The sequence below is a fragment of the Trachemys scripta genome, chromosome 8 (genome assembly GCF_013100865.1).
Source record: "Trachemys scripta elegans isolate TJP31775 chromosome 8, CAS_Tse_1.0, whole genome shotgun sequence".
Lineage (NCBI taxonomy): Eukaryota > Metazoa > Chordata > Testudines > Emydidae > Trachemys > Trachemys scripta.
Window position 1 is genome coordinate 76120237 of NC_048305.1, and position 25679 is coordinate 76145915.

The window sequence follows — 25679 nt, forward strand, 5'->3', positions numbered from 1 at the left end:
GCTTTCACGGGGGGGCTGACAACATTTACCCAGAACCACCCGCGACAATGTTTATGCCCCATCAGGCATTGGGAGCTCAACCCAGAATTCCAATAGGCGGCAGAGTCTACGGGAACTGTGGATTAGCTACCCACAGTGCAATGCTCCAAAAGTCGACGCTAGCCTCGGTACTATGGACGCACTCCGCCGACTTAATGGTCTTAAGTGGGGACATACACAATTGACTGTATAAAATCAACTTCTTTAAATTTGACCTAATTTCGTAGTGTAGACATACCCATAGATTCTAAGGCCAGAAGGGACTATTGTGACAGTCTAGACTGACCTCCAGTATAGCATAGGCCATAGAACTTACCCAAAATAATTTCTAGTGCATATATTTTAGAAAAATACCAATCTATATTTAAAAATTGTCAGTGATAGAGAATCTACCATGAGCCCATGTAAATTGTTCAAATGATAAATGACTCTCATTAATGTATACCTTATTTCCCATTTGAATTTGTTTACAGCCAGTGGAACTTCTGTTGCAATGTCTTTCTCCTCCATTCTGTGGGACCCTGCAGAGGGGTCTCTTCAGTGTCATCTAGTGAGGGAAAAGGGTGGGAACTTAAGTATGAGGTTGTTGGGCCATGTGCTGCACTGTTTGCCTCTCAACAGCCCTGCAGTGATTAGAATACAGCTTTCAATACAGCTCTGTTTGCTGTATTGGAACAGGACACAGCTGGTGTGATTATTTTGGGAGGATGGACAAGATAGAAAAATGAAAGGGGAAAAGATTAGTTATGTGCTAAGTGTCCCTTTTGCTACTTAGGTTATTCAGCAATGTAAAATACACTTGTGTAATTCTTCTTTAAGAAATACCTCTGTTTTGCTAGATATGATACAAAAAGATAAATATAATTTAAAATAGATGACATTTCTATAAGACATATTTCTATTAAAATATTTTTTTTCTCTCAGTAGATAATTAAAAGTCTGGAAGACTTGATTTCAAAGCATATACCACTGATTTCAAAGGAAGTACATCTACATGAAGAACTACAAAAGGAGTTGAGAAGACCCAGTGTTGCAAAAATGACTTCAAGTTGTGTGATTCCAGTGTTTGCTTTGATGATTTTGTGTTTAGCAGCTGCAGGTAGGTGGCATTATGTAAATTATGTGTTCATTGTGTGCATTTGGAATTATTGATCAAAAATAGATGTTCGTGCTAGAAGAATTTAGGTCAGGTAAGACTTGTGTAGAATCTAATTGCAGATATGAAGCAATAATGTATGATTGTGATAGTACTTTCTGGTATGAGTGTTTGATGAGAAATAACTCTGCTTCTATAGTGGAGCCTTCTTACTTATGGTTGCTGTTAGAATCTTTAAATTATTTTTAAATAATTAATATTCACTGGCATTCATTCTGTTAGAAATCCTAAATAGATAAAATTTATAAGATGCCTTACTGATTTATTATGTCAGTGGCAATATTTATGGTAATCCCTATGACCAAGACTTGAAAAAATTGTCTTGTCCAGGACCAGTCTAGTAGGAATCTGTGTGGGTGAGTGCCATCAACTCCTGCAGAATCTAAGCTTTCATTTAAAAAATAATTAAGTTTCTGGTCTTCTGGGTTTTGAAGAAATCCTTCCAAATGTGGAATAATTGTAAATGGTGCATCGATGTCTTCCTAAGTCTGCAGAGAGACAGCTCCAGTGCTGCTGCCACTGTTAGTGTGTGTGTCTTCATTGGTAGGTAACCTGGTTGATTGGCACCTGGGTCTGAGCAACCAGGTAAGCCTAGTGCAGTTGCAAGCATCCCCTCAGCAAAGCTCTACCTATATTACTCTGTCCTCACTGTTTCTGCACTTGCCCATGTGTGTTTGGGGGCACATCCCATGGTCCTGTACTGTGATGATCTAGGTTTCTTTTCTAGTCAGTTGTGTCAATTGTAGGAGAACTGGTCATTGGGGGAATTATGAACTATCAACACTTGTCTGTCTTTGGTTTTTTGCCTGTGTCCCGACTGCAAAATTTGCTGGTTCCAGACTGAGTTGAAACAGGCTCTAATTGACCCCCCTCATCCGTTTAAACTAGCCCTGGCTTAAAGCACCTCCTAATCTGGTTAGAGATTTTTCTGTGGGGATGGTTGGGAGAGGTTGGACTAAAACCCAGTGAAGACATACCTTTATGAGAAGTGTGGGTATGGCAGCTGTGCTCTCAGCGTGTCCATCTTTGCAGGTATCCCAGCATGAGAGGGCAGACGGTCAGTCACCTAGTACATGTATGGCAGGATTCTGCCAAAACGACCTTGTCACCCCAGCAGAGTGCTCTGGAGGAAGGGTGTTCTTGCCACTTAAAAAGAAGATTTGGTGTAAAAACTGAGAATGAATTCATCTGTTGGTGGGATGGGGAAGGTTGGGGCCGATAAGCCAGTCAGGGCTTTGGTTAGGTTTGGAGTTGGCAGGCTCCCTAGACTAGAATTTTGGGTTGGAGCCAGTAAGTATCCCCAAGCTGGGGTTAGGGCTGGGACCAGTAAGGATCTTTGAGACTGTGTCTTTGTATTTTTTTACAATGCCTAGTAAATGGGGCCCCGGTTCTGGTTGAGATGTAATTCACTTGTATTATGAGAGCCTACACAACATAAGGTGTGTGTGTGTGCATCTAATATTAATTGGGGGTGAAGAGTTCAGTCATTTGGGAGTTCTTGGGCCTGAAGATCCTGTGGGAGTGAGTATCTGACCAGCTCAAGACTGAGTAGGAGGGGCAAAGCTCAGGCACTAGTATATTTTCTGTCTGGGGAGTAAGGTTTAATCCTTGGGCTATTAGGTCCTGGGTAAATTTTTCAAGTCCTTTCTATAGGGTTGCTGGGGTTACATATGGACTTAATGTTTGCAGGATTAGGGCCTGTACTTGATAGGGGGAGAACACTGTTTATCTTAAAGGATGGTTGTAAAAACTTTTAATGGTGACTATTGTATTAAAGTTAGCATGAGTTATATAGACAAGGGAGATACATTCCCATTTATAGGAATTGGATCTGCTCCATCTTTTGTCACATGTAAATACTTTTCAACTAGTTTGTTATAACATCTCCTAAATGAAGCAATAAAAAGATCTGAAGGTTCAAGTCTCTATATAAACACACACACTCACTCACTCTCTCTCTCTCTCTCTCTCTCTCTCTCTCTCTTTCTGTGATACTCTGAAAAGTCCACTAAATTTAGGTATGTTTGTTAAAGTTGTCTCGCCTTAGTGAGGCGCCCTTCGCTTTGTGTTCTCCTAGTGTGCAAGAATATTGTCCAAAACTGTTCACTGGGGAGTGGCAAACAGAGATGCAGCCAGTCAAAATGAGGTAGTGGGGAGACTGGACGGATGACTTGTTTAAATTTGGGATGTCCTCATTGTGGAAAAGATTACCTACTTTGGAAGAGACATATCTAAGCAATCAAGTACATTGCCATTTGGCTTCCTTTCATCAATTACCCAGAAAATAATGCTGTTTCAAGAATGCCCTCAGACCTTGAGGGACTTCATCCAGGGCTGACCTACACTGTAAGCATCCAGTCAGTACTAGTAACTCTGATTATTTAATAGTACTTGCTGTTAAGGTTCTGCAATGAGCTTATTGTGTTGTAAGTAATCTTACACAATATGGGATGTGTCTGTGAGCATGTTTGCATGTGGAGATGAGGATATGAGTGCCAGTGTGGGATGGGAAAAGGATAACTGCTTAGTAGAGGAAATCATAACTGCTCTAAAAAGAAAGAAACCTACTTTTAAAAAAAAGTGTCAGTATGTAAATCTGACTTGATTTTTATTTCTTATTAATCGTATTGGCAGTTCCTTTTTATGTCTTCTGGTGAAGAGGCAATTTACTAATCCAAGCATAAGCTACACCTTAACACTGATATTAACGAAGAGCACTACATCAAATATAGTGATATCACACTCAGTATCATTATTAAAAAGTCATTCACGCCTCATGGGAGCCTTGGAGTATCTGTCCAACTTGAAACTTCTTTGTCGATTTATTTTTTTCTCTTGTTTCTCTTTGCTGAAGATATTTTCATGAAAACAACATTGCTGTTGCTGGTCGCTCAGAGCTTGATGCTTCCCTTCACTTGCACTGCCAGAAGGGAGCAAAAGTGGGTGAATCTGGAGTGGGAGGGTAGGTGGGCTAGAAATGGTTTTGTGGGATCTGTTTCCCTCTGTCAAGTTGTCCTGCAGTGGCTCAAGAGCATGAATACCAACCTCGGGGCAGACTGAGAAGCAGGGCACAAGCACCAAATTGGCTGTAAGGTCTATACTTAAATTTCACCAACCAGTTATCAAGTGTAAACTCCTCTGGCACGAACAGCCTAGCCATGGAGTTGCAGGTACTCTGATCTACCTTTCAGCAAGGCAAGCTTGCCTTTGTTGTAGATAGTCCCTTACACCAAAAATCACCACCATATTCAGGTTACTCCCAGTCTCAAAGGATAGTCACTTTCCCCAGGTCTGTTGCACCTTAGATTTCATGCCAAAAACAATGCTTGTACCCAGTCCTTTAATAAACTATCTAAAGATTTATTCACTAGGAAAAGGAAATAAGAGTTATTTTCGAGGTTAAAGCAGGTAAACACACTCAAATGAGTTACCTTTTGAAACATAAGACTAATAGAAACTTCTATAATAAGCAAGCTCCATATGTCCCTTCGGGCTAACTCAGGCTGAACACTGGGGAGGTCTTACTTACGCCTAGAAAACCTTACCCTCCAGAGTCCAAACAGCATAGAGATAGTTTCTCCTTGCCAGGGATTTTTATTCCCTTTCCCCCTTCTCTGAACTACCAGCTCAGCTGGTGGGAGAAATACATTTACACATCTCTCTATGGGACTGGAGGAGAGTAATCAACAGTCTTTTTTTGTCCTTTTAAATGAACTATTATGGAACATCAGGTGTTGGTGGGCCTTCTCTGCAGGGTATGCCAGCATTTCACACTAATTAATGTCTCTCTCCTATCTGCTGATTTCCATAACTGCAGAGGCTTACGATGCAAATGGTCATATATTATGTTGCAGTATGGGATACAGAGGTTATAAGTGAGATTAGGTATGCAGCAACTCGCAAGCATTCCATAAAGTCTAAACACATTCTTAGAACGGTAATACCTATTTTAACAATATTAACACACAGGTGAGACAGACTGTTCCAATTATGTATTTGTCAGTTTTCAGTTGAGGCATGGTGACCATGGCATATGCTGACACCCTCCTGTGGCTTTTTTTGCCTTAAAGTCATATCTGTCTTAAAGTCATTCATCTGTCTATGCCAAGATAACTTCCAAACCAACTAATTTTCATGTCACTTACAGAGGAGTTGATTCCAGGTTAGAAATGAGACCCACGAGCAGATGCTCTTATGAAACAAAGATAATGTTTTCAGTCAAATATCCCTTAGAATAATTAAAATTAAGGGGAAAGACCTATAGAAGTAGACTATATTTTAAAATAGAGCTTTCTAAGAGGTTTTCCATGGAGCAGCACTGAGCTTTTAGAGCTATTATACCAAATAATAATTGTGGTGTGTTTGTTAAAAAAAAGATATAGTATTATGGTGCTAGTTGGAAAAAGTCTGTAGGTAAGACTGAGAGAGGTTTTCCATAGGTATGTGCCCAAAGGAACAACATGGCAGAGAAGCATAATTTATCTCCGCTATGAGAGTATCAGTGGCATAGGCTGGCTCTTGAAATCAGTAGGAGTTCTATACTGAGAGAGTTTTCAGGCTTGGGTCCTTTATGTTCAATTTTTCCTGATAGCAGAAATATAAATAAGAAATGTTGGTAAAAATATTTCCCTTTGTCCCTGTGGTGAAGGATAAGTGAGGCACCACCTCCCTAAGGAGATATCTGGTACACACTGAATTTTTTCCCCAGCTAGAGTTTCTCTGCCCCTTTAATGTTTTTAAATGGTAAAGTTGCATAGAAGAGGACACCTCTTTATGAAGCCCAGGAGGCCTACATTGACTTCTGTGCTGCTGACACACTTGCTGATGATCACCTGTTCTCTTATTTTCAGTAATGTTGCATTTTGGATATAGGTAAAATGGGGCACTTCTAGACTGACTGACTCTGCTCTTTCTGCTTAAATAACTACAGATTTTTTCTATTCTTGCCCTGAAGGGTACCAGTGTTAATTGTGCCTCATATGCCATGCGTGTTAATAACAAAAAAAGAAAAATGAGAAGGCTGTCATGATGTGCAGGAAAATTAATTCAGATCTAAGCTACAAAACTGCATATGTTCCACGTGTTGATTTTCTAGCTTATAGATAGTTATATAAATTTTGCAAATACATGGATCAATTCCAATGCAATAATAGCCAAGAGGGAATATACCCATTTCTGGATCCCTTTTTACTACCCAGATTTGTCTGTGGATGCTTGCCAAAATTGCACCTTACTTCATTTGCAAACAAATTTCTTTTAATCTTTTGTTTATGGTCTTTGACTTTTAGGTAAAAGTCCTGGGAGGAGAATCTGGATTTCTATTTAAAAAAAAAAAAAAAATCACCATGGAAAATCCTGGGGTCCTTTGTTGAAGGCAGAGTAGTGAGTTGCTGCCAAACTACCTGGCTGTCTAAAAGAATTTTACCTTTGAAGTGAGGATAAACAAAGATCTAGCAGCCTGGAATGGATTGTAGGAACTCCACATAAATAATTAGAAATGCAAACAACACAATCTTGGATAACCTCATAAGCAAGTTTGGCTCTGTAGCCTTTAGAAGTACAGCTATTCACACTGAGTTATCAGTGTGATTGGTTTCAGTCTTTGATTTAAACCACATTTCTTTTACTATCTGGCAAATATTTGTTAGTTGAGCACATTGTGTACATGGTGATGAAATGACTTAACAGAGGTGAACAGAAAAGAATAGATGCTGCAAAGCCTGAGGGCCAAATCGTCCACTAAGGGGGTTATTTATGTGAGGAGACAGAAAACCTTTCTGTTCATAAGCCGACCCTATAATTCAGGGGTCAGCAAACTTTGGCTCCCGGGCCATCAGGATAAGCTGCTGGCGGGCCGAGATGGTTTGTTTACCTCGAGCGTCCGCAGGCACGGAGGTAAACCTAAGTAAATAAAGTGTCCCAGCGTGCCAGCTGCTTACCTGACGGGCTGGGACCGCAACTGGTGGGAAAATTTTTTGGGGGGAGAAGCTGGGAGTCAGGGGAGTAACCCCTGTGACCACCCCCCCACATGACCTCACCCCTAGCCTGGGACCCCCACACTCTCCCCATCCCATCCCTTCCCATCTTATCTGGGGAGGGCCAGGGGAGGATGTCTCTGGTCTGGCTGGAGCTGCTCCGGTAGGCTGGGCAGCGCGGCTGCAGCCTGCTCCTGAAGGCCAGACCAGGCAGCGCGGCTGCAGCGTGCTCTGGCGCCCAGGCAGCGCGGCTGCAGCGTGCTCTGGCGCCCAGGCGGCGCGGCCACAGCCTGCTCTGGGGAGTGGAGCTGAGCGGCACGGCTGCAGCCTGCCAGCCCCAGAGCTGCAGCTGCTTCAGAGACTGGGGGAAGAGCAGTGTGGCCAGAAGCGGAGAGACTCTGGCCCTGCCTCTTCCCTTTTGGCTCTGCTGGCTGTGCTGCCTCTCCTTGCTCCCTCTGTTGGGGGGAGGGGCTGTGTCCCACCTCTCCCTCTCTATACCAGTTCATAAGCCGATCCCCTTCTCTGGTGCTTCTCTTTTTTACTAAAATATTCGGCTTATGAACGAGTATTTGAGTAATTTTGTATCATGTGCAAATTTTACCACCTCACTGTGTACCCCTTTTTCTAGACCATATGTTGAGTAGGACTGGTCCCAGTACAGACCCCTGAGGGACACCACTATTTACCTCTCTCCATTCTCACCTTTTATTCCAACCCTTTTGTTTCCTGTCTTTTAACTTAAGTGCCTGGCAATGCTTTCAGGATCATCTAAGGATCCTTAATTTACTTTAATGATAAGCCTTTTGTTATCTTAATCACCCTGCCTTTGTTTATAAACAAACTCCCTGGCACAAAGGCTGTGCTTCTCCCAGCTTCTGAACTCATCACATATCACCCTCAAGCCATGCAGTTAAGAGCTCCGTCTGGGGCAAGGGTGAGTAGGCCTCCCCTATGGAACTTGGGGCGGGGAGACTAGAGCCTTCCCCTGCCCTTTTTCCAGATCATTTATGAATATGTTGAATAGGACTGGTCCCAGTACAGACCCCTGGGAGACACCACTATTTACCTCTCTCCATTCTGAAAATTGGCCATTTATTTCTAACCTTTGTTTCCCATCTTTTAACCATTATTGATCCATGAGATGACCTTCCCTCTTATCCCATGACAGCTTACTTTGCTTAAAAGCCTTTGGTGAGGAACCTTGTCAAAGGCTTTCTGAAAATCTAAGTATGCTATATTCACTGGATCCCCCTTGTCCACATGCTTGTTGACTCCCTCAAAGAATTCTAGTAGATTGGTGAGACATGATTTCCCTTTACAAAAAACATGGACTCTTCTTCAACAAATTATGTTCATCTATGTGTCTGACAATTCTGTTCTGAACTAATGGTTTCACTAATTTCAGCACTGAAGGTTTTGCTCACCTGTTTCTGTATATTTTAGTTTTCTACTCTGGTCTTCTAGACTCACTATTTTGGCACTGCCCAACTCTTTTCTTTGCACAACTTACTTGACAGAGTCAAGTCCTACGTCTCTGAAGTCACTCAGAAGCAGTATTCAGCTTTCCACAAATGGTGCGAAGATTTCATCACTTGAATGATAGGGGAAGGGAACAGGGTTACCCATTTTAGAGGAAAGAAAATTTAGCAAAAGGAGCTAAAATTGTTCAGACAGCAGATCCATTTTCCCTTCATCAGCAAGGCTACGATATTGCAAACTGCTCCCTTCAGGCAGTCTCTTGCAATGATGGAACTGTGTGTAAGATCGGGGCCTTAAGTGCAGATTCAATGAAACACTGACATGTGTTTTAAGTGCTTTGCTGAACTGGAGACTTTGAATAAATGTGAAAGTCTGGCACTTTAATTAAAGCTGACTATAGTGGAGTTCTTCTCACCTACACCAAGCAGATCATCTGAATACTTCCATGCAAACAAGGCTCTTTCATACCTAAGTGGAATGACTGCCTTTTGTTTCTATAACTTAACTTTTTTTTTTTTTTTTTTTTTTTAAATATATGGCTAGGTTGTTGCCTTATTGCTCAGCCCCCAACAAGGAGGACCAGTAGATTACTTTTCATCTGTTCCCTGTTCTTTGACATGTCCAGGTTGGGTGTCCCTACTAGGAGTTAAAGTTCCTGCTAGCATAGCTCTCAGAGTATGTCTACACTGTGTATTTAACTCATGGTTACCTAATCCCATTAGCTAGCTTGGTTTAAAATAGTGGTGAGAACACAACAATTTAGCTTTTAGCTCAGGCTAGAAGTTTGAGTTTTAACCACTGGGGAGTCTGAGTGTGAACTTGAGCTGATAATCCAACTTAAAAGCTAAATTGCCATGTCTTCACTGCTATTTTAACCCAAATTAGCTAACATGGGTTAGGTAATCCAAGCTAAGAATTTATTTTTTCCCCCCCCCCAGTATAGACCTACCTTCAGGGTTACTGGAACACACATGCCTTTCCACTGCCTCAAGGTGCAATCCCTAGGGAAGGGAACAGAGCCTGCAATACTTTAATTGTACAGTCCCACCTAACAGTATCTCCCACTACTTCTAGAGCTAAAAGCTCAGGATTATAAAATTTTCTACATTTCTAAAAATTGGGGTCTTTAATTGTATATTACAGTAAAGTGACATTTGGCCTTATCTTTGTCAGGAAATAGATTATCTTAAATTCTGTAATACATTTTTTAACAAGCTCAAAATACTATGTAACCATTTCATAAATAGTATGTGAAAAATCATCTGTATACTATTTGCAAGAGGGCAGTGAGATGTTGTCCTTTCTTGTAGCTCCATTTTTTTTTCTTCTCCCTGTGTAGGCCCTGATTTAGTGAAAGTTCTTTTTCCTTTCCCTTCCTCATCTGTCCTTTTCTTCATCTCTCCTTCAAGTTTAAGAAATAAGTGGTGAAAAGAGAAATTAAGACGAAGAATATCAAAGACCACACTTAAATAAATATCAGCATTCTTCTCTTGCCTCGGCTCAAACAGAGGCCCTAAGCAGTTGCCTTAATCCAGAAGTGTGCAAAGGGAGCCCATATGTGTTTTGGGACATAACTTTTAAATTAATCTCTCTTCATACCTTCTGATGGTTTCCTCAGCTGCCTTACTTGCTCCATCCTAGGAACATCTTGAACCTGAATACCTCATCATAATATGAGGTACCATATTAGAGAATTAGAGAACCATAATTTTATTCCACGTTCATGGCAGTATGCAGGAAAGAATGAATACCGGGGAGAATGACATTCCCTGTTCTCTTGGGTTATTTTCTGTATTGTGAAATCTAGTATAAATTCTTCCAGTAGAACTTCTTGAGTCTCTTCAGTAGGTCTATCTCTATGGATCTTCTGGATAGTCCTGTTTGTTTCTCTTAATGTGACCACTTAAAGATAGTCCCCATGACATGATATGCCCAAATAACTGACAGCCTGTAGAGCTCTGAATACTGTGTAGAGAATACACATGCTTGTCAAACAGTATAGAATGTCTGGAGGAGAAATTAAGCTACACATACAGTAATACCAAAAAGAAACTGGAATATGGTCATAAATGTCTCAATGAGAAATGGAGCATCTGCTGTTGGAAAAACAATCACTACCATGATGTTCTCATTAAAATTATTGGGATCCCACAGTTCTTGTCTTTTCCACTGGAATAATATTTGCATGTGCCAACATTGTGCCAGATATATGTCTTACACTGACTTTTTGCTGTCTAGAATCTTCTTTTGTTAATGACAGAATAAATGGAATTTTAAATTCCTCAGTCCATATATCCTAGCACAGATGAATTTTGAGGGAAAATGTATTTTAGTACAAAAATTGTATCCTTCAGTTTTCTGCGGTTGGAAGGCATTAGGCCAAATTCCTCCTTGGTGTAGGTTCATTTGAAGTCAATTGAATTTAATTGGGGATGGGATGAATTTGATCCAAATTGACAATCGCCAAGGTTGCATATAATTGCATGAAAGATAGTTGATTTAAGAGTCTTGTACCTGTTACAATTTATGGAACATGGAGCTATTGTTTCATTATCTGGCAGCTGCTGCATTGTGGGACTTAAGAGGCAGTTGTTAAAAAGGGGATTTTACCTGGCAGGGTAAATGGTAAACTGAGAATATATTTCCATCTCTGTTAATTATGAGAAAGTAGTACACAGGAGTCACAAATGAAGAAATTCAAGCTTATGCAGCAGAAAGTTTTGTAGAGTTTGCCCTTTTTCCTCTTCAAGAAACCTTACTTTCCTTTTTTGAAAAAAATGTGCTGTTGAGAACCAAAAGAGAGTGAAAATTTTATTGTGGTTCTTTTCTCCACTTTTCGCCTTCCTCCAGGCAGAATATTCATTGTGATCCACTACATCCTAAACATTTGCCTGGTACTTATGCAGCTGTAAAAGCTTTTTATTATTATTTATTGGGGAGCAAATCCAGCTTTAGTCTGCATTTATTGATCCTTCCACCTCAGCCTGATTTATGAAAACATGTTTCAACCTTGAAATCCTTTTCAACCTACATAGACTTGTGCCTGTGTGTTATGTTAGAATTTTGCTCATTCACAAAGTGGTGTACCCATTTTACTAGGACAGCGGCTCTCAACCATTCCAGACTACTGGACCCTTTTCAGGAGACTGATTTCTCTTCCCAAGTTATGACTCACTGAAAAACTACTTGCTTACAAAATCAGACCTAGCAATATAAAGGTGTCACAGCACACTAGTACTGAAAAATTGCTTGCTTTCTCATTTTTTACGCTATAATTATAAAATGAATCGGAATATAAATATTGTACTTACACTTCAGTGTATAGTATATAGAGCAGTATAAACAAATCACTGTCTATATGAAATTTTAGTTTGTAATGACTTCGCTAGCGCTTTTAACGTAGCCTGTTAAAACTAGGCAAATATCTTTGAGTGATATACCCCCGGCGGACCTCTGTGTACCCCTAGTTGAGAACCACTGCACTAGGGCATATGAAATCATCCGAGATGGGTATAGGTAGCAGCTTGCATCATGTAGCAGTGCCCTTTTTTCAAAACTTGTGTCAAAGTGGAAATGCAGAGGTCAGCGAAGAAGAAAAAAGAGGCAAAAAAGGCTGAAGTGCTTACATTTTCTTCTTTCCATATTTGGTTTACTTTGGAGAATTCTCTGAAAAGTGAGAACTTTCCACAATAGAGGGCACAATATTTTTGTTGAGGGGGTTGAGCTGTAAAAGAGGCATATTAGCCTGCCTACCTCCTTTACAGGGATATGGGAAGACTAATTTAATGTCCGTAAAGTGCTTGTGTAACGCCGACAGACCCAGTCGTCAGCAGGCGGGATCGAACCTGGGATCTCTGGAGCTTAGTGCATGAGCCTTTACAGCATGAGTCTGCTAAAAGCCAGTTGGCTTTTAGCTCATTTTATCTCTCTCTAAGTGGTCTCGGTGCCACTAGATGGGACAGAACACCACACCCAGAAGGTGTGTGGGTTACACTTGGATCAAATTAGGTGTTAAGTGCTGCTGCTATTTTATTAATAATCTCCTAATTCTTCAGACTTCCCCATTTTTTTTTAAGGTATGAAAATGGCAAAGGGTATAATGAAAATGCTACCAGACTTCTTGTTGCTGTCCTCTAATTTTTTAGTCAAAGTTAATTGTTTGTTTATGCATATGTATACAGGAGTGTAGGAATTCTCTGTGCTTTCAGGTAGGGAAAGAGCAGCAGGCTGAGGTTTTGGAAATGGGGAAATTGTGAGTTATTTATGATGCCCTGAAAAGTTTTTATTGATTTTTATTGTTTAAAGTCCCATCCATAATTTAAACATATCAATTTTAGGAAGAGCCATACTAAAACTAACAGCAAAAGTGGTATGGGATAGAGCTTCTGATTCACTACAGGCAAAAAAAATTTCAGGTGAAACGACAGGCTTGATACGTTGTGACTCATTCCTAACAGATCACTTAGGATGACCCTGCACCTGTGCATGTGGCCTGCACAAGATCTCATGCACTGCTTGAGTTACATGGTAAGGACTTTTAAGTGAGGCTTTAGTTGTCTGGGCTGTCTGCACTGGGGCAAACTTAACCTTTAGAGAGAATGAGGCAGTTCAAAGATTCATTAACTTCACACTTTCTAAAAAGCTTATCCTGGGTGCCAGTTTTCCTCAGTTTAAAAGTACATTTAATTAGGCTCTGAAATGTTGTACTGAAACAGTCTGGCAGAGTTTCATTGTATAGTATTAATGAATTCAAAGCAGTAATTTATTAATCGTTTTAGGGTATATTTTACCATTGAAGCTCAATCTGAAAAACTGATGCCTGTTTGAGAAAATTGGCAAGAAAACTGTTCAGAGATTAGGTTGGACATTACCCGTCTCAATTGCTTTTTGGATCTTGGCCAGTAATAGTTGTTTTTCTTGCTGAAATAGTGCTCATGGCCATATTGTTCCCTGCATTTCCCTTCATTTCTACAGGCACTAATGTTTGATCTCTCTGATACCAGATATCTTCACAGCTGGAAGTAGGAGGGCTAAAATATGCATTGTCAGAGGGAATTTCTTTAACGTGTTTTCTTTTTTAAAAAAGAGAAGCAAAATCTCCTAAACTGCATTAATTAAATACTTCCTAAGTGTTTCTTGTTAGGAGGCCAGCTGGTTAACTTTAGCTGTAGCCTCTGCAATAGCAGTAGATTCACATTATTAATGCAGAAAGTTCAGTGTTATTGGAAATATTATTTTGCTATTAATGACACCAAAAAAATCCTGTTCTGTGTTTGTAATCTGATAAACTTTCTCTTCTGCCCTTTATATAAAATAAGCAAAACTAGATCTCTTAAACCAGTTTCGAGCCTAAGATACCACTGTGTATAATTTTCTAGCCCTATGTTATATTTACAGGATCTCTCAGCTGTACATCTGCGGCGAGCAGCATCTGTGTAAGTCAACACTTACGAATACCAGACCAATCCTTGACTTTAATTAGAATTCTTTTCTTCTGAATCACATCAATAAACTTTTCTCAGTGTTGAACCATTTATTAGCTTTGTTAAATCTTTCTGTACGTAGAGAAGGCATAACAGAACCAGCTATTTCTTCTGTTTTTCTTCACTTGAAATGCCTTAAACAAATGTTATACATAAAAACTGTGTGTGGTATTTGTTTGCAGAGGAAATATTTCCTCCCTGAGGAGTCCCGTTGTGCATGCTCGCTTGCTTCACTGGGTACGTCTACACACAGATGATAAACCTGTGGTTGGGTCTGGTCAGCTGACTTGGGCTCATGGGGCTTGGACTCTGGGACTGAAAAATCACTGTATAGATGTTCAGGTCCAGTCTGGAACCTGAGCTCTGAGACCCTGCCAGGGTGGAGGATCCCAGTCTTGGGCTTCAACCCAAGCCCAAATGTCTACACAGTGATTTTTAGCCCAGTGAGCCCAAGTCAGTTCATCTAGGCCAGTTGCAGGACCCTTATCCCTGCATAAACATATCCATTGTGTCCTGTTAGCTAGGGTTAGCCATGTTGGCCCATAGAGCCGGTGTGATTGGCACAACTTTTACAAACCAGCTGGCTAGCTCTGGCATTCTTGATTTGAAAACAGTTTTCCTTTGCCACTGTGGTCTAGTGAGCCACACCTGCTCACTAGACCACAGATGGGTGACCTTGGGCAAGTTACTTCATCTAACAGGTAGAGCCAGGAATAGAACCCAGGTCTTCCAAGTCCCAGTCCCAACTCCACTGCACCACACTGATTCCCTTGCCTGTGTACTCCCTAAAGGAATCGTATTGTACTTAGTAATGATTTTAGAAGACAAGTGTTCAAGTACCTGTTGTGATCTTAAGAGATTCTTAACTTTTTCTTGAGCAAAGAAGTCAGAATTTCTTAGAGCTGGACTTGTTTTTCTAAATGGACAATCTGTGAGACTAGATGATCATTTATTACTTTATATTGTGGGGGATCTTCTGGCTATCCCTTTCTTTTCATTTCCCCAACTCCTTTCAGTGGTTTTGATTACAGCAGTACTCTCTCCAGCTGGAAAGGGCTGACTGTGACTCCTTTGGGAACTTTTCAGTGCTGGCCCATGCATTGGCACACATGAACTACATGAGAGGCTTTTTTCCTGAATAACATGAAGCACTCTTCCCTGAGGATTCAGTCTGCTTCTTCTGTAGTGCAGCCAGTACTTGCAAATAGGAATGAGTTCAAGATTTGATCTCTGATTTCCCCCAGAGTCAGCGTGTGATCACATGTTGCTATATCTTTAAAGACTTAGTGGTGGAAATTTTGGGGGGGGGGGGGATTTCAGATTAGTATAGCTCATTCCTGGGATTCCCCAAAGGAATTAGATTTGGGGATTTTGTGCTGAGGTGTTGACTACCTGATTGTCTTGATTTGGTAATTTCTTTTCCATATGTGTTCCCTCCCCCCACGCACCCAGTCCCGCTTTTCATTAGTTGTTCCATCCTTAACTTTTGTCACACGAGCCATAGCTAGTGCAAATTTAGCCAGTGAAGTAGTCAGTTAAGTGAGAGGTTGCTATCAGAGGGTCAAATTCTTCAAAGTGACCCAATGAACATAATCCATCTTTCCCAGAGATAAAGTGGATCACATCTGTGACACTCCTACTTTTTGCTATCTTGTGGGGGATGTTGGGGCGTGGTGTTTCTCCTAGTTCTAATATTTTGTTGTAAATAATGTAAATGTTGATAGCCCAGGATGTTTCACCAAGAGAAGTCGGTTCATTAAAAGATATTACCTCACCCACTTTGTGTCTCTGATATCACAGGATTAATATATCGTCTGAGTGATGTATTCCTAATGTGTATTTGATGCTTGTAATATTTCTAAGATACACGTGTGCATTTAAATGGACATCAGATGGCTCGGACTTTAAAACAACCAGCCTCCTAATCTCCCAGATAATCTCAGGAACATTTAATCTCAACAATGTAGTTAAATTGTAGTCTCTTAATATAAACAAAATAAATGCATGCAATGGAAATGGGATTACCCAGTGTTTTATTTTTGGTGTCTGTTTGAATTTACAGTGAGTGAAAATTGCAGCTGGCTTTATTAATCATGTGGCTGCATTTTTAGTGACTGTCATGGGCAGTTATAAAGACAGTGGTTAGAGATACACTTGACACTAACTTCTAATACATTTATCATAATTGGAACTTTGCTAGACTGAGAACAGGGAATTTGCTTTAGCTAGAAAAAAATACATCCTTGCTTTAAACACAACCATTCTTGTAGCTGTGTTGGTCCCAGGACATGAGACACAAAGTAGGTGAGGAATTATCTCACCAAGTTGGCCCAATAAAAGGTATTGCCTCACCTACCTGGGAGCAACACAGCTACAAAATAATAATAATAATAATTAATAATCCCTACAAACAAACATGGCAGATAATTTGGTAGCCTGCCCTTTCCTAACCCAACAAGTATGGTTGTACTTAAAGCAAGGATTTATTTTTTTTCCAGCTAAACCAAATTTCCTGTTCTCAGTTTGATCATTAAGGAATCCTCCCTCCCCATTTTTTTTTCTCCCTTGAAGTTGCATGTTGCTCCCACCATCCTTCCAGATGAAAATGTCCCTTTTTAGACTGTATCTGTGCCATTTCTTAATTACTGAGTAAAAGGTGGTTGTTAGGCAATGCCACGCTCTCCCTCTCAAACTGGAAACAAGGATGTTTCTTTCCTAGAGCTCCCAGGCCATGCTGGCAAAGGAAATGAGAAACGGAGGCAATCAGAAGATTACTTCTGCATAAATATAATCTTTAATTTATCATGCATCTTGTGACATGCAAATAAAATACAGTGGCATTTTTGTTACAATGCAGTGGAGTCCTGATTTCATTGAAGTAAGTGGTGGTTTCACCATTGATTCTGTTGGGATCAGGAACAGGCTTGTGTCTGGCACCACACTAATGCAAGGGTTTTTAGAGTTAGAATCTCCTTGTGATGGGGTATGCAAACCACGTACCAGGTGAGAATGGGCTAAAAAGCAGCTGAGGATTCAGCAGGCTGCATCCATGAGGCATACCAATCTTGGAGAAGGAGCCTTGAATGGGAGAAGCCCAGTTCAGAAGGACCCAGCCTTAGAGGAGTACAGCCCTCTTCCCACTAGGTCTTAGGTGGGAGACACCAGGAAGTGGAGACCAGCTTGCTGAGTCCCCTGAATCAGGTGTACAACTTGTAAGGCAACAATCAGCCTGATGAAATATCAGCAGTGTTAAATTCCTGCAAAACTGGTTTTATGATGGGAACTGCCCCAGCTGAGTGCTGACTCAGTAATAATAGCTTGTACATGTATCTCTAATGTTTAGCAGGAGGTCATGTTACTCATATTGCTTAATGCTCTGTGTGTGCTTTTTATGCCCTTTGTGGGGGAAAGTGACAGCTTCAAAGTACATGGACAACCTTTTAGGCCTTAATTGTTTACAGTACTACAAGAGTAGGGAAAACCCATGCACTAATCTTGCTGTCTGGAAGAAAATTTTGTTTTGTTAATAAGCCACCGCACACAACTGCAGTACCTTATCTAAACCCAGAGTTAAACCCACATTTGCACATGTATGAGAGAGACTGCAGCTGTGTGTAGATTTCTTTGTAAGCGAGAAATGCAAAACATAATTTGGCACAGCCTGACAACTCTCAGCATCTTTGCTAACACTTTGTACATGTTCAGAAAATGCACATGAGAATAATTTCAGTCACTGGTAATGTGAAAAATTTTAATCTTACTGTTACTGTACAAACAAATACTAAGGTAAACCGCTGTACCTGTGATTACTGGATACAATCTTTCAGAAGTTAGTTTAGTACAAAGTGTAAAATTGAAATCACACAAGAGCACATTCTTCATGCATTACACATGTGCAAACTCATTATTAATTTGCATGATGTGTATTACGGTAGCACCTTGCAGTCCTAGTCCGGGACCAGGATGCCATTATGCTAGGAAGTCAACAGGGTTGCTTGGGTTTAATCAAGGGCAAGGTGTGACTTGATTCGCACTGCTGCGTAGTGAAAGATCGTGGCTTGAGGACCACTGTAATCTTTCTTCGAATTCACTTTTTTATACGTGTGCACTGCCATGCCCCAACTAAGGCTCTAACTGTAAATTTGTGTCCAGGTAACAGGACCATCACCAGCTACTTCATACCAAACCACATTCTTTTTTTTCAATCTGTGACAGCGTCAAAACCTCCAATCATAATGATTTGATGGAAGCAAACATAAAATCCGGGGTATTAAAAATAGGCTTCCACGACCTTCTTGCCTGCTCTACAGTCAACCCAGGGAGTGTGTATTTCAGTACAGATGCTTAGATGCAATACTCAAATAACTGTAAATGTGAGACTCTAGCCATAAACACTGGCTAGATTGTTTGGATTTCTTTAAATATAATTTGTTTTGTTTTAAGGCACCACAGGACTTTGGAAACCAAGCATTAAAAAAGATGTCACCAAAACTAGGGTTACCATATTTTAACTTTTAAAAAGGAGGACACTCCATGGGGCCCCACCCCCAGCCCCACCCCAACTCTGCCCCCTCCCCTGAACGCTCCACCCCCTGCTCCTCTCCCTCCCCTGCTTCCTGTGAATCAAATGTTCACGGGAAGCCTGAAAAAGGGAGGCAGCAGGTAAGCGGGGGTGGGGTGCGGCGTGGCCCAGTCCAGCTTCCCTGTCCGAGTGGCTTCCTCTGGCAGCTGGCCGGCCCAGGCCAAGAGGCTCTGGCCCCGGCGTCTCCCGCCTGGCTCGGGCCCTGGGGCACCGGCCCCCGGCCAAGTGCCCACGCCCCCGACCGAGCACTGCGCCGCCAGCCCCCGGCCCAGTACCGCACCACCAGCCCCCGGCCGAGCACCGCGCTGGCCCCCGGCCAAGTGCCCGTGCCCCTGGCTCCGGCTGAGCACCGCACCGGCCCCCGGCCCGGCCGAGCACCGCCAGGCCCTCCCTCCCTATTTTCCCGGACATGTCCGGCTTTTTGGGATTTCCCCCCGGATGGGGATTTGAGGCCCAAAAAGCCGGACATGTCCAGGAAAATCCGGACGTATGGTAACCCTACCAAAACATACATTTTGGAGACCTTTTTAGTTCTAAATAATTCTAATCAAAGACAAGTGAGAATAAATACACTCTGCTCGCTAAAACAGCATAACGAGAAAGAGTTATTCTCTAATCAGTGCAGGAATAGACCTCCCGTTTTAACCAGGTCTTAGCAAAAGATGAACTTCTAATATACTGTTTGTGAACATTTGTGTTTTCAATTAAACTTTAATCAGTTTTATGTTTCCGTTAGGTGTTTATCCAAGTTGCAGTGATCATTGGGATACATTCTTTATAATACATGTATCTCTATTAGATACATATGATTTAGATAATAAATTAACTCCCTTCCCTGCTTCCCCTTAATGAAAAAAAATGGCATGAAAGATTTTTCAAGGAGAAGGACCATTGTGCTTTCATAGGAAGAGCACATCAGTTCTCCTTTTGTGGCTAATACTGATTTGGGAGTACAGCACACTGCTATCCTGGACTTGAATTGTTTTTAACTTCTTAGTATTGTGGAAAATGAGTTTAACAGTTCGCCACCAATGTGCACGCTCTCTTCTGTTACAGCTAACAAGAAACAGCTGGTCAATGCATTAACAAAATAGAGTCAGTTAACTCTTGCCGAGCTACATTTCTGGCTTCTTTAAATATCACTATCTCAGAACAATACAAGACAAATCCAGTGATATGGAAAACAGCATATAGTTAAAAGGGAGGGGGCACTTGGAAAGAAGGAAAGAAAAAACAGGAACAAAAAAATAATTTGTCCACTTTTTTGGGGGCAGGGGAGATGGGAGTTGCTGGTAACAGGGCACATGTTTGTCAGAGAATGAAGAAAAATACATGCTTAATGTTTAACAGAGAAATTCCTAAACAAAACATAGATCAGGGCAGATGGAAAGAGAGCACATCAATCAGTTTCTTCTTCCCTAGATGGTTTGCTTTCAGGATCGGTTTCTCTCTTCTTTTTTTTCCCCCTTTGGTAACCTTAGGGCACAGCCCCAAACTGAAGTTTCATTTGCACATTTTGACTGTGTAAACTGCATGGTTTACATTTGTCGTGGTTACCTTCAAAATATGAATAACTTCAATCTTAGAGAGAGCCTGCGTCTGATGAAGTGGGCATTCACCCACGAAAGCTTATGCTCCAATACTTCTGTTAGTCTTAAAAGTGCCACGGGACCCTCTGTTGCTTTTTACAGATTCAGACTAACACGGCTACCCCTCTCATACTTGAATCTTAGAGAAGTGACCTTATTCTGCCGTATTTTATAATAAATTGGTCCTCAAAGTAATGTTAGCTGTGACCGTTTCTCTAAGCACAACAAATAAAAAAGGGCAAAAAGCAAGCAAGATTTGGATGTTTATGGCCAAATCCTCTTGCATGGGGTTGCCATCTGCATGAGGTATGAGTTATTCCTTATAAATTTGCATAAAAGATCCACTTCCAAATTCATTAGGACCATCCTGTCTCAATTTTCATTTAGTCCTTTCTCTAGAAAATCTCTATGAACTTCAGCAAGAGTCTTTCCTGATTAAGGACTAAGCTAGATTCACAAAAGGACTTGAGCATCCAACTGCCACTTTACGTGCCTAAATCCCAGAACTAGGCCCTGCTGGGATTCACAAAACCCCAGCTCAGCTGCCGCCTAGCCCTGTAGGTGCCTAAACTTTTTGCAGTAAATGCCTATTTTTCTGCCTCTGGGCATGCACATCACAGCCCCCTGCTTTTCATCTAGACACCTAAGTCCCTGAGTGATTCATGAACTGGGGAAAGACTGGTGTTCCTACACCTAACTACTCTGCGGGGCCCAATCTGGTATGCATGCTCTGACCTCACCTACTGGATCAGGCCCCAATAGGTGAGCTTACACAACACAGTGGGGTGGGGAAGGAGGATAAAGATTCCTCTCCTCCTAACTTCTAGCTTAGTGGTTAGTGTACTCACCTTGGCTGTGAGAGACTCCTAGTTCAAGTCCCTCCTCCACCTTTTGTGATGGTCTTGATACCTGTGTTCAGAAAATGAAAATTAATTTTCAATGAGCCACAGTGTCCACACACAGACCAAGCAATTTAATTTCCCACAGATAATTCAAATCATGGTAATATACTTGCAGTTCAACCAGTCTAGGGTCCAGCAAACATGTGAACTGTATCGCAGCCAAATCCTGAAGTCAATACTTTATATCAGATGTATCTATGCTGAGCACCTTATTCATATAGAGTCTGGGCTAGTTGTTTCCATGTGGTATTTGGCCCATGGAATGCAAGATCTAAAAAATGCCATAACTTTATTGGCTGGGACCCAGACAAAGCCTTCGATGAAGATTCATCTTACATTTCCTTAAACATACAGGTATCTGCAAACATTTATCAAAAATAATCAATTCATAGCTAGTTATCAAGACACAGAAGCAAAGCTGGATAATAACTTTAGCTGCATGTGTGGATAACAATAGTTTATGCTTTGCTCTGCTTTTGGAATTTTAATAAAACAGACTTCCTAGAACGAAGAATTGTAAAAAGGCCCTCAAAGCAGAGAATAATTTAAAGACAAATTTGTTAGAATTTATACTATTATTCCAAAACAAGTTTCAAAGATAATAATAATAAAACTAAACCAAATAACTGTGCAGAGGTGCAAAGAATTTCTGAGATGAGATGCTTCATGTATATGTTTATTAAAATAATTATTTGTTTATTTTGATAGTGCCCAAAGATCTCAGTCTAGTACATGGGGTCCAGCTTTAGGCGCAATAGAAACACATAAGATGTGATCCCTGCCACAGAGTGCTTACCATAAAAAATGACATAAAGCGTAGTGGTGATAAGGGGTGCAGTGTATAAGCAGAGGGATCAGGGTGGTGATGGGTTCCTGACTTGGTTCTATTTCGTTGTCCTATTCATTTGTCTTTTATTATAGAGGCTGGGGTGAATAAATGAGGTCTGGGGGAGGAGATGAGTGGAGAGGAAAGGGAGGGGAGAGTAGAGGAAATGGAAAGAAAAGGGAGAGAAGACAGGAAAGTGAGGGACTTCGAGGGAAAGGAAAGTGGGAAGGAGATCAAGGCACATAGCCAGTCAGCAGATAGAAAATAGCATTCAGACTTCACAACATATAGAGCAGTTTGCTGACATCATGAGTATATGGGGGAGGGATGGCTTCCCCTCCTCCCCCGGGAGGTCCTACTTTCATCTCCCAGCCCATATGGCTGGAGAAGGGGGACTACTAGGGCCTCATGACTGGAGGTGGAGAGCTTGTCCTGCTAATTTCCATGGGGATCTGGCTGGGCCAATTCCTGCCCTGGTGCCCCTGGCTACTGCTGCAGAAGAGTACTTCCGAAACCCACATTTCTAATATAATTGAGATTTTAATTTCAGTGGGGCCTTTTTGTGATTGGGGGGGAGGGAGGGGGAGTTATGAACAGTAATGGGTGTTGTTAGCAGCCCCTTTAGTTTGTATGAAATTCTTCAGTTAATTCAATTAGTTTTCCCCAATTTCTGGTTCTGTTTAATATACAGAAGCTATTGGATGTGCACCAAACTATGTTCAAAACCTTTGAAAATAATAATTGTAACCGGGTCCTGCTATGACAAATTTTGAAGGAGAAAGTAATTAAGGACATAAAGGTAAACTGTTATTGGGATAAAATACAACATGGTTTTACAAATGGTATATTGTGTTAGATCAACATGATCTTTCTTTGAGAAGATAATTGATCTTCTAGACAAAGGAAATGTAGCAGATCTAATCTACCTGGACATCAGTAAGGCATTTCCCACCGGGGAAATTATTAGTTAAATTGAAGATGATAGGGATTAATACGAGAATTGAAAGGTGGAAGATGGGGATTAATACGAGAATTGAAGCCTGGGTAAGGACCTGATTAAAGGGGAGGCTACTGTGGGTCATAGTGAAAGGTGAACTGTCTGACTGGAGGGAGGTTACTGGTTGAGTTTCTCAGAGATCGGTCTTGGAGCCAATTTTATTTAACATTTTCATTAATGACCTTAGCACAAAAAGTGGGAGTGTGCTAATAAAGTTGCAGATGACACAAAGTTGAGGTGTTGCCAATTTGGAGGAGGACCAGAATATCATCAAAGATTTAGATCAGTGGTTCTCAACCTTTCCAGACTACTGTATGCCTTGCAGGAGTCTGATTTGCCTTGCATAGCAAGTTTCACTTCACTTAAAAATAACTTGCTTACAAAATCAGACAAAAAAATACGGTAGTGTGATAGCACATTATTACTGAAAAATTGCTGATCTTATTTTTACCATAGAATTATAAAATAAATCAACTGGATTATAAATATTGTACTTACATTTCAGTGTATAGTGTATATACAGCAGTATAAACAAGTCATTGTCTGTGTGAAATTTTAGTTGTACTGACTTCACTGGTGCTTTTTATGTAGCCTGTTGTAAAACTAGGCAAATACCTTCCTGAATTGAGGTACCTCCTGGCAGACCTCTTTGTACCCCCGGGGTACATGTACCCCTGGTAGAGAACCCCTGATTTAGATGACCTTGAAAACTGGAGTAATAAAAATGGGATGAAATTTAGTAATGCAAAGTGCAAGGTCCTGCACTTAGGGACTGACAACAAAAACTTTTGCTATAAGCTGGGGATATGTCAGTTGAAGGGACAGAGGAGAAGAAAGATCTGGGTGTATTGGTCAATCACAGGGTGATTATGAGCCAACAGTGTCATGCAGCTGTGAAAAAGGATGGTTTAATGAGACTGCCTACAATGGCATGTGGCCCATCCATGACTGCTATTAACAAATATCTCCAATGGCTGGAGATAGGACACTAGATGGGGAGGGCTCTGAGTTACTACAGAGAATTTTTCCCCAAGTGTCTGGCTGGTGGGTCTCACCCACCTGCTCAGGGACTAACTGATTGTGATATCTGGGATCAGGAAGAAATTTTCCTCCAGGCCAGATTTGCAGAGACCCTAGGATTTTGGATTTTTTTTTTTTTTTTTTTTTTTTTTTGCCTTCCTCTGCAGCATGGGGCACAGGTCACTTGCTGGTTTGACCAGGGGCGGCACTATGTATTTTGCCGCCCCAAGCACGACAGTCAGGCTTTGGTCAGCTTTGTGTGCTGGTGCCTGGAGCCGCCCCTGGGTTTGACCTAGGTAAATGGTGGATTTTCTGTAACTTCAAATCTGGATTTAAAAAGACTTCAAGACTTCAGTAACTCAACCAGAAGTTATGGGTCTATTACAGGAATGGGTGGGTGAGGTTCTGTGGCCTGCAAGGTGCAAGAGGTCAAACCAGGTTATCATGATGGTCCCTTCTGACAGACCCATGGTTATGAAAGTGCTGCTAAGCCAAACATTCTTTTAGTGCAGCCTAATCAAATCACTGTGAAATAGTATACTAATTAAGCTTGCTCCGTATCACTTCCCATTCATGAATAGCATCACATTCCATGGCAGGGGCCATTAATTAAAAAAAAAAAAGGAAGGACAACAAGTGTGTGCTAAAGTTATAAACTGTACACATTCTATATGCTGTACGTATTCCAAGGTTAGGTTAGTGCTTGGATTCACTACTGTAAGTCACCCTTTTTTCACCCTTTGTTTCTTTGCCATCTAGTATGTTTAACAATATGTTGCTCATGCTTGGGTTTTTTTATGAAGAGGTAATTAATTATGAAGGGTGTTTTTAATATCTAGCCCTCAAAAGAAACATGCTGCTTTAGGTAAATAGAAATTAATTGGAAGTCTTTAAATTTAAAACCATTGAATTATTTGCCTAAGGGGCAAACTCTTTAAACGCCTATATTTCTTTTGCCTTGTAAATTAGTGGTTGTAACAATAAGAGGTTGTAAAAAAGGAGAATATAGTCACAGTCATGTTTGTGCAAAGCATTTATCTCAAAATTACCTTTAAATGAGTGATGGCTTTAGAAACCTGCACCCATTTTGCTGAGGCAAAACAGTTTAGAAGTTCAAGGTATGAAGCCCTTGACCTTTTGGAAATATTATGAAACGTATTTGTTTAGGTTTATAATTAGAGCTGGCATTTCTTAACCTAGGGCCAGTGAGAGAGTTTCTTGATCTCTTCGTTATTAGCGTAACAGAAGGAAAATTTTAATGTGTAGTGTTAATTTAAACAGATTGCAAAGCCCATGCACTGAACCTACTAATGTTCACATTGCTTAGATTTTCTGGTACCCATATTTTTCCTTGTCAGTCCCTTTGTGGCAGTGTTCTTGGTGGGGATATCACAAGCCACTTGGCCCCTGGCCTTGTATTGAGATTGCCACTCATTACTGAGTCAGTTTTATCCAAGATCAAAGTTCAGTATCTTTCCAAGACACCTGCCAGAGATTGTTGCCACCTTATATCTACAATTGTATGACATTTGGCTTAAATAAAAGTAAATGTATTGATGTTACAGAAATAGAAAGAAGATAAGATAAGCAAAACACACTTATCTAGACTGATATTATGGAAAACTCTGCTA

The 25679-nt window shown here is 40.9% G+C and overlaps 1 protein-coding gene across 8 annotated transcripts in view; it reads left to right on the forward strand.

Annotated features, from left to right (window-relative positions):
- Positions 1-25679, forward strand: part of TGFBR3 (transforming growth factor beta receptor 3) — a 175574-nt gene that overhangs the window by 25166 nt on the left and 124729 nt on the right. For 6 of the 8 annotated variants that reach the window (XM_034779115.1, XM_034779117.1, XM_034779116.1 and 3 more), the window contains exon 2: positions 964-1138. In XM_034779115.1, coding sequence (XP_034635006.1) covers positions 1078-1138 — 61 coding nt within the window. In that variant the 5' untranslated portion in view covers positions 964-1077. Of the gene's footprint in view, positions 1-963; positions 1139-25679 lie in introns of those variants that run through there. The other 2 variants (XM_034779111.1, XM_034779112.1) reach the window with 2 other exon arrangements.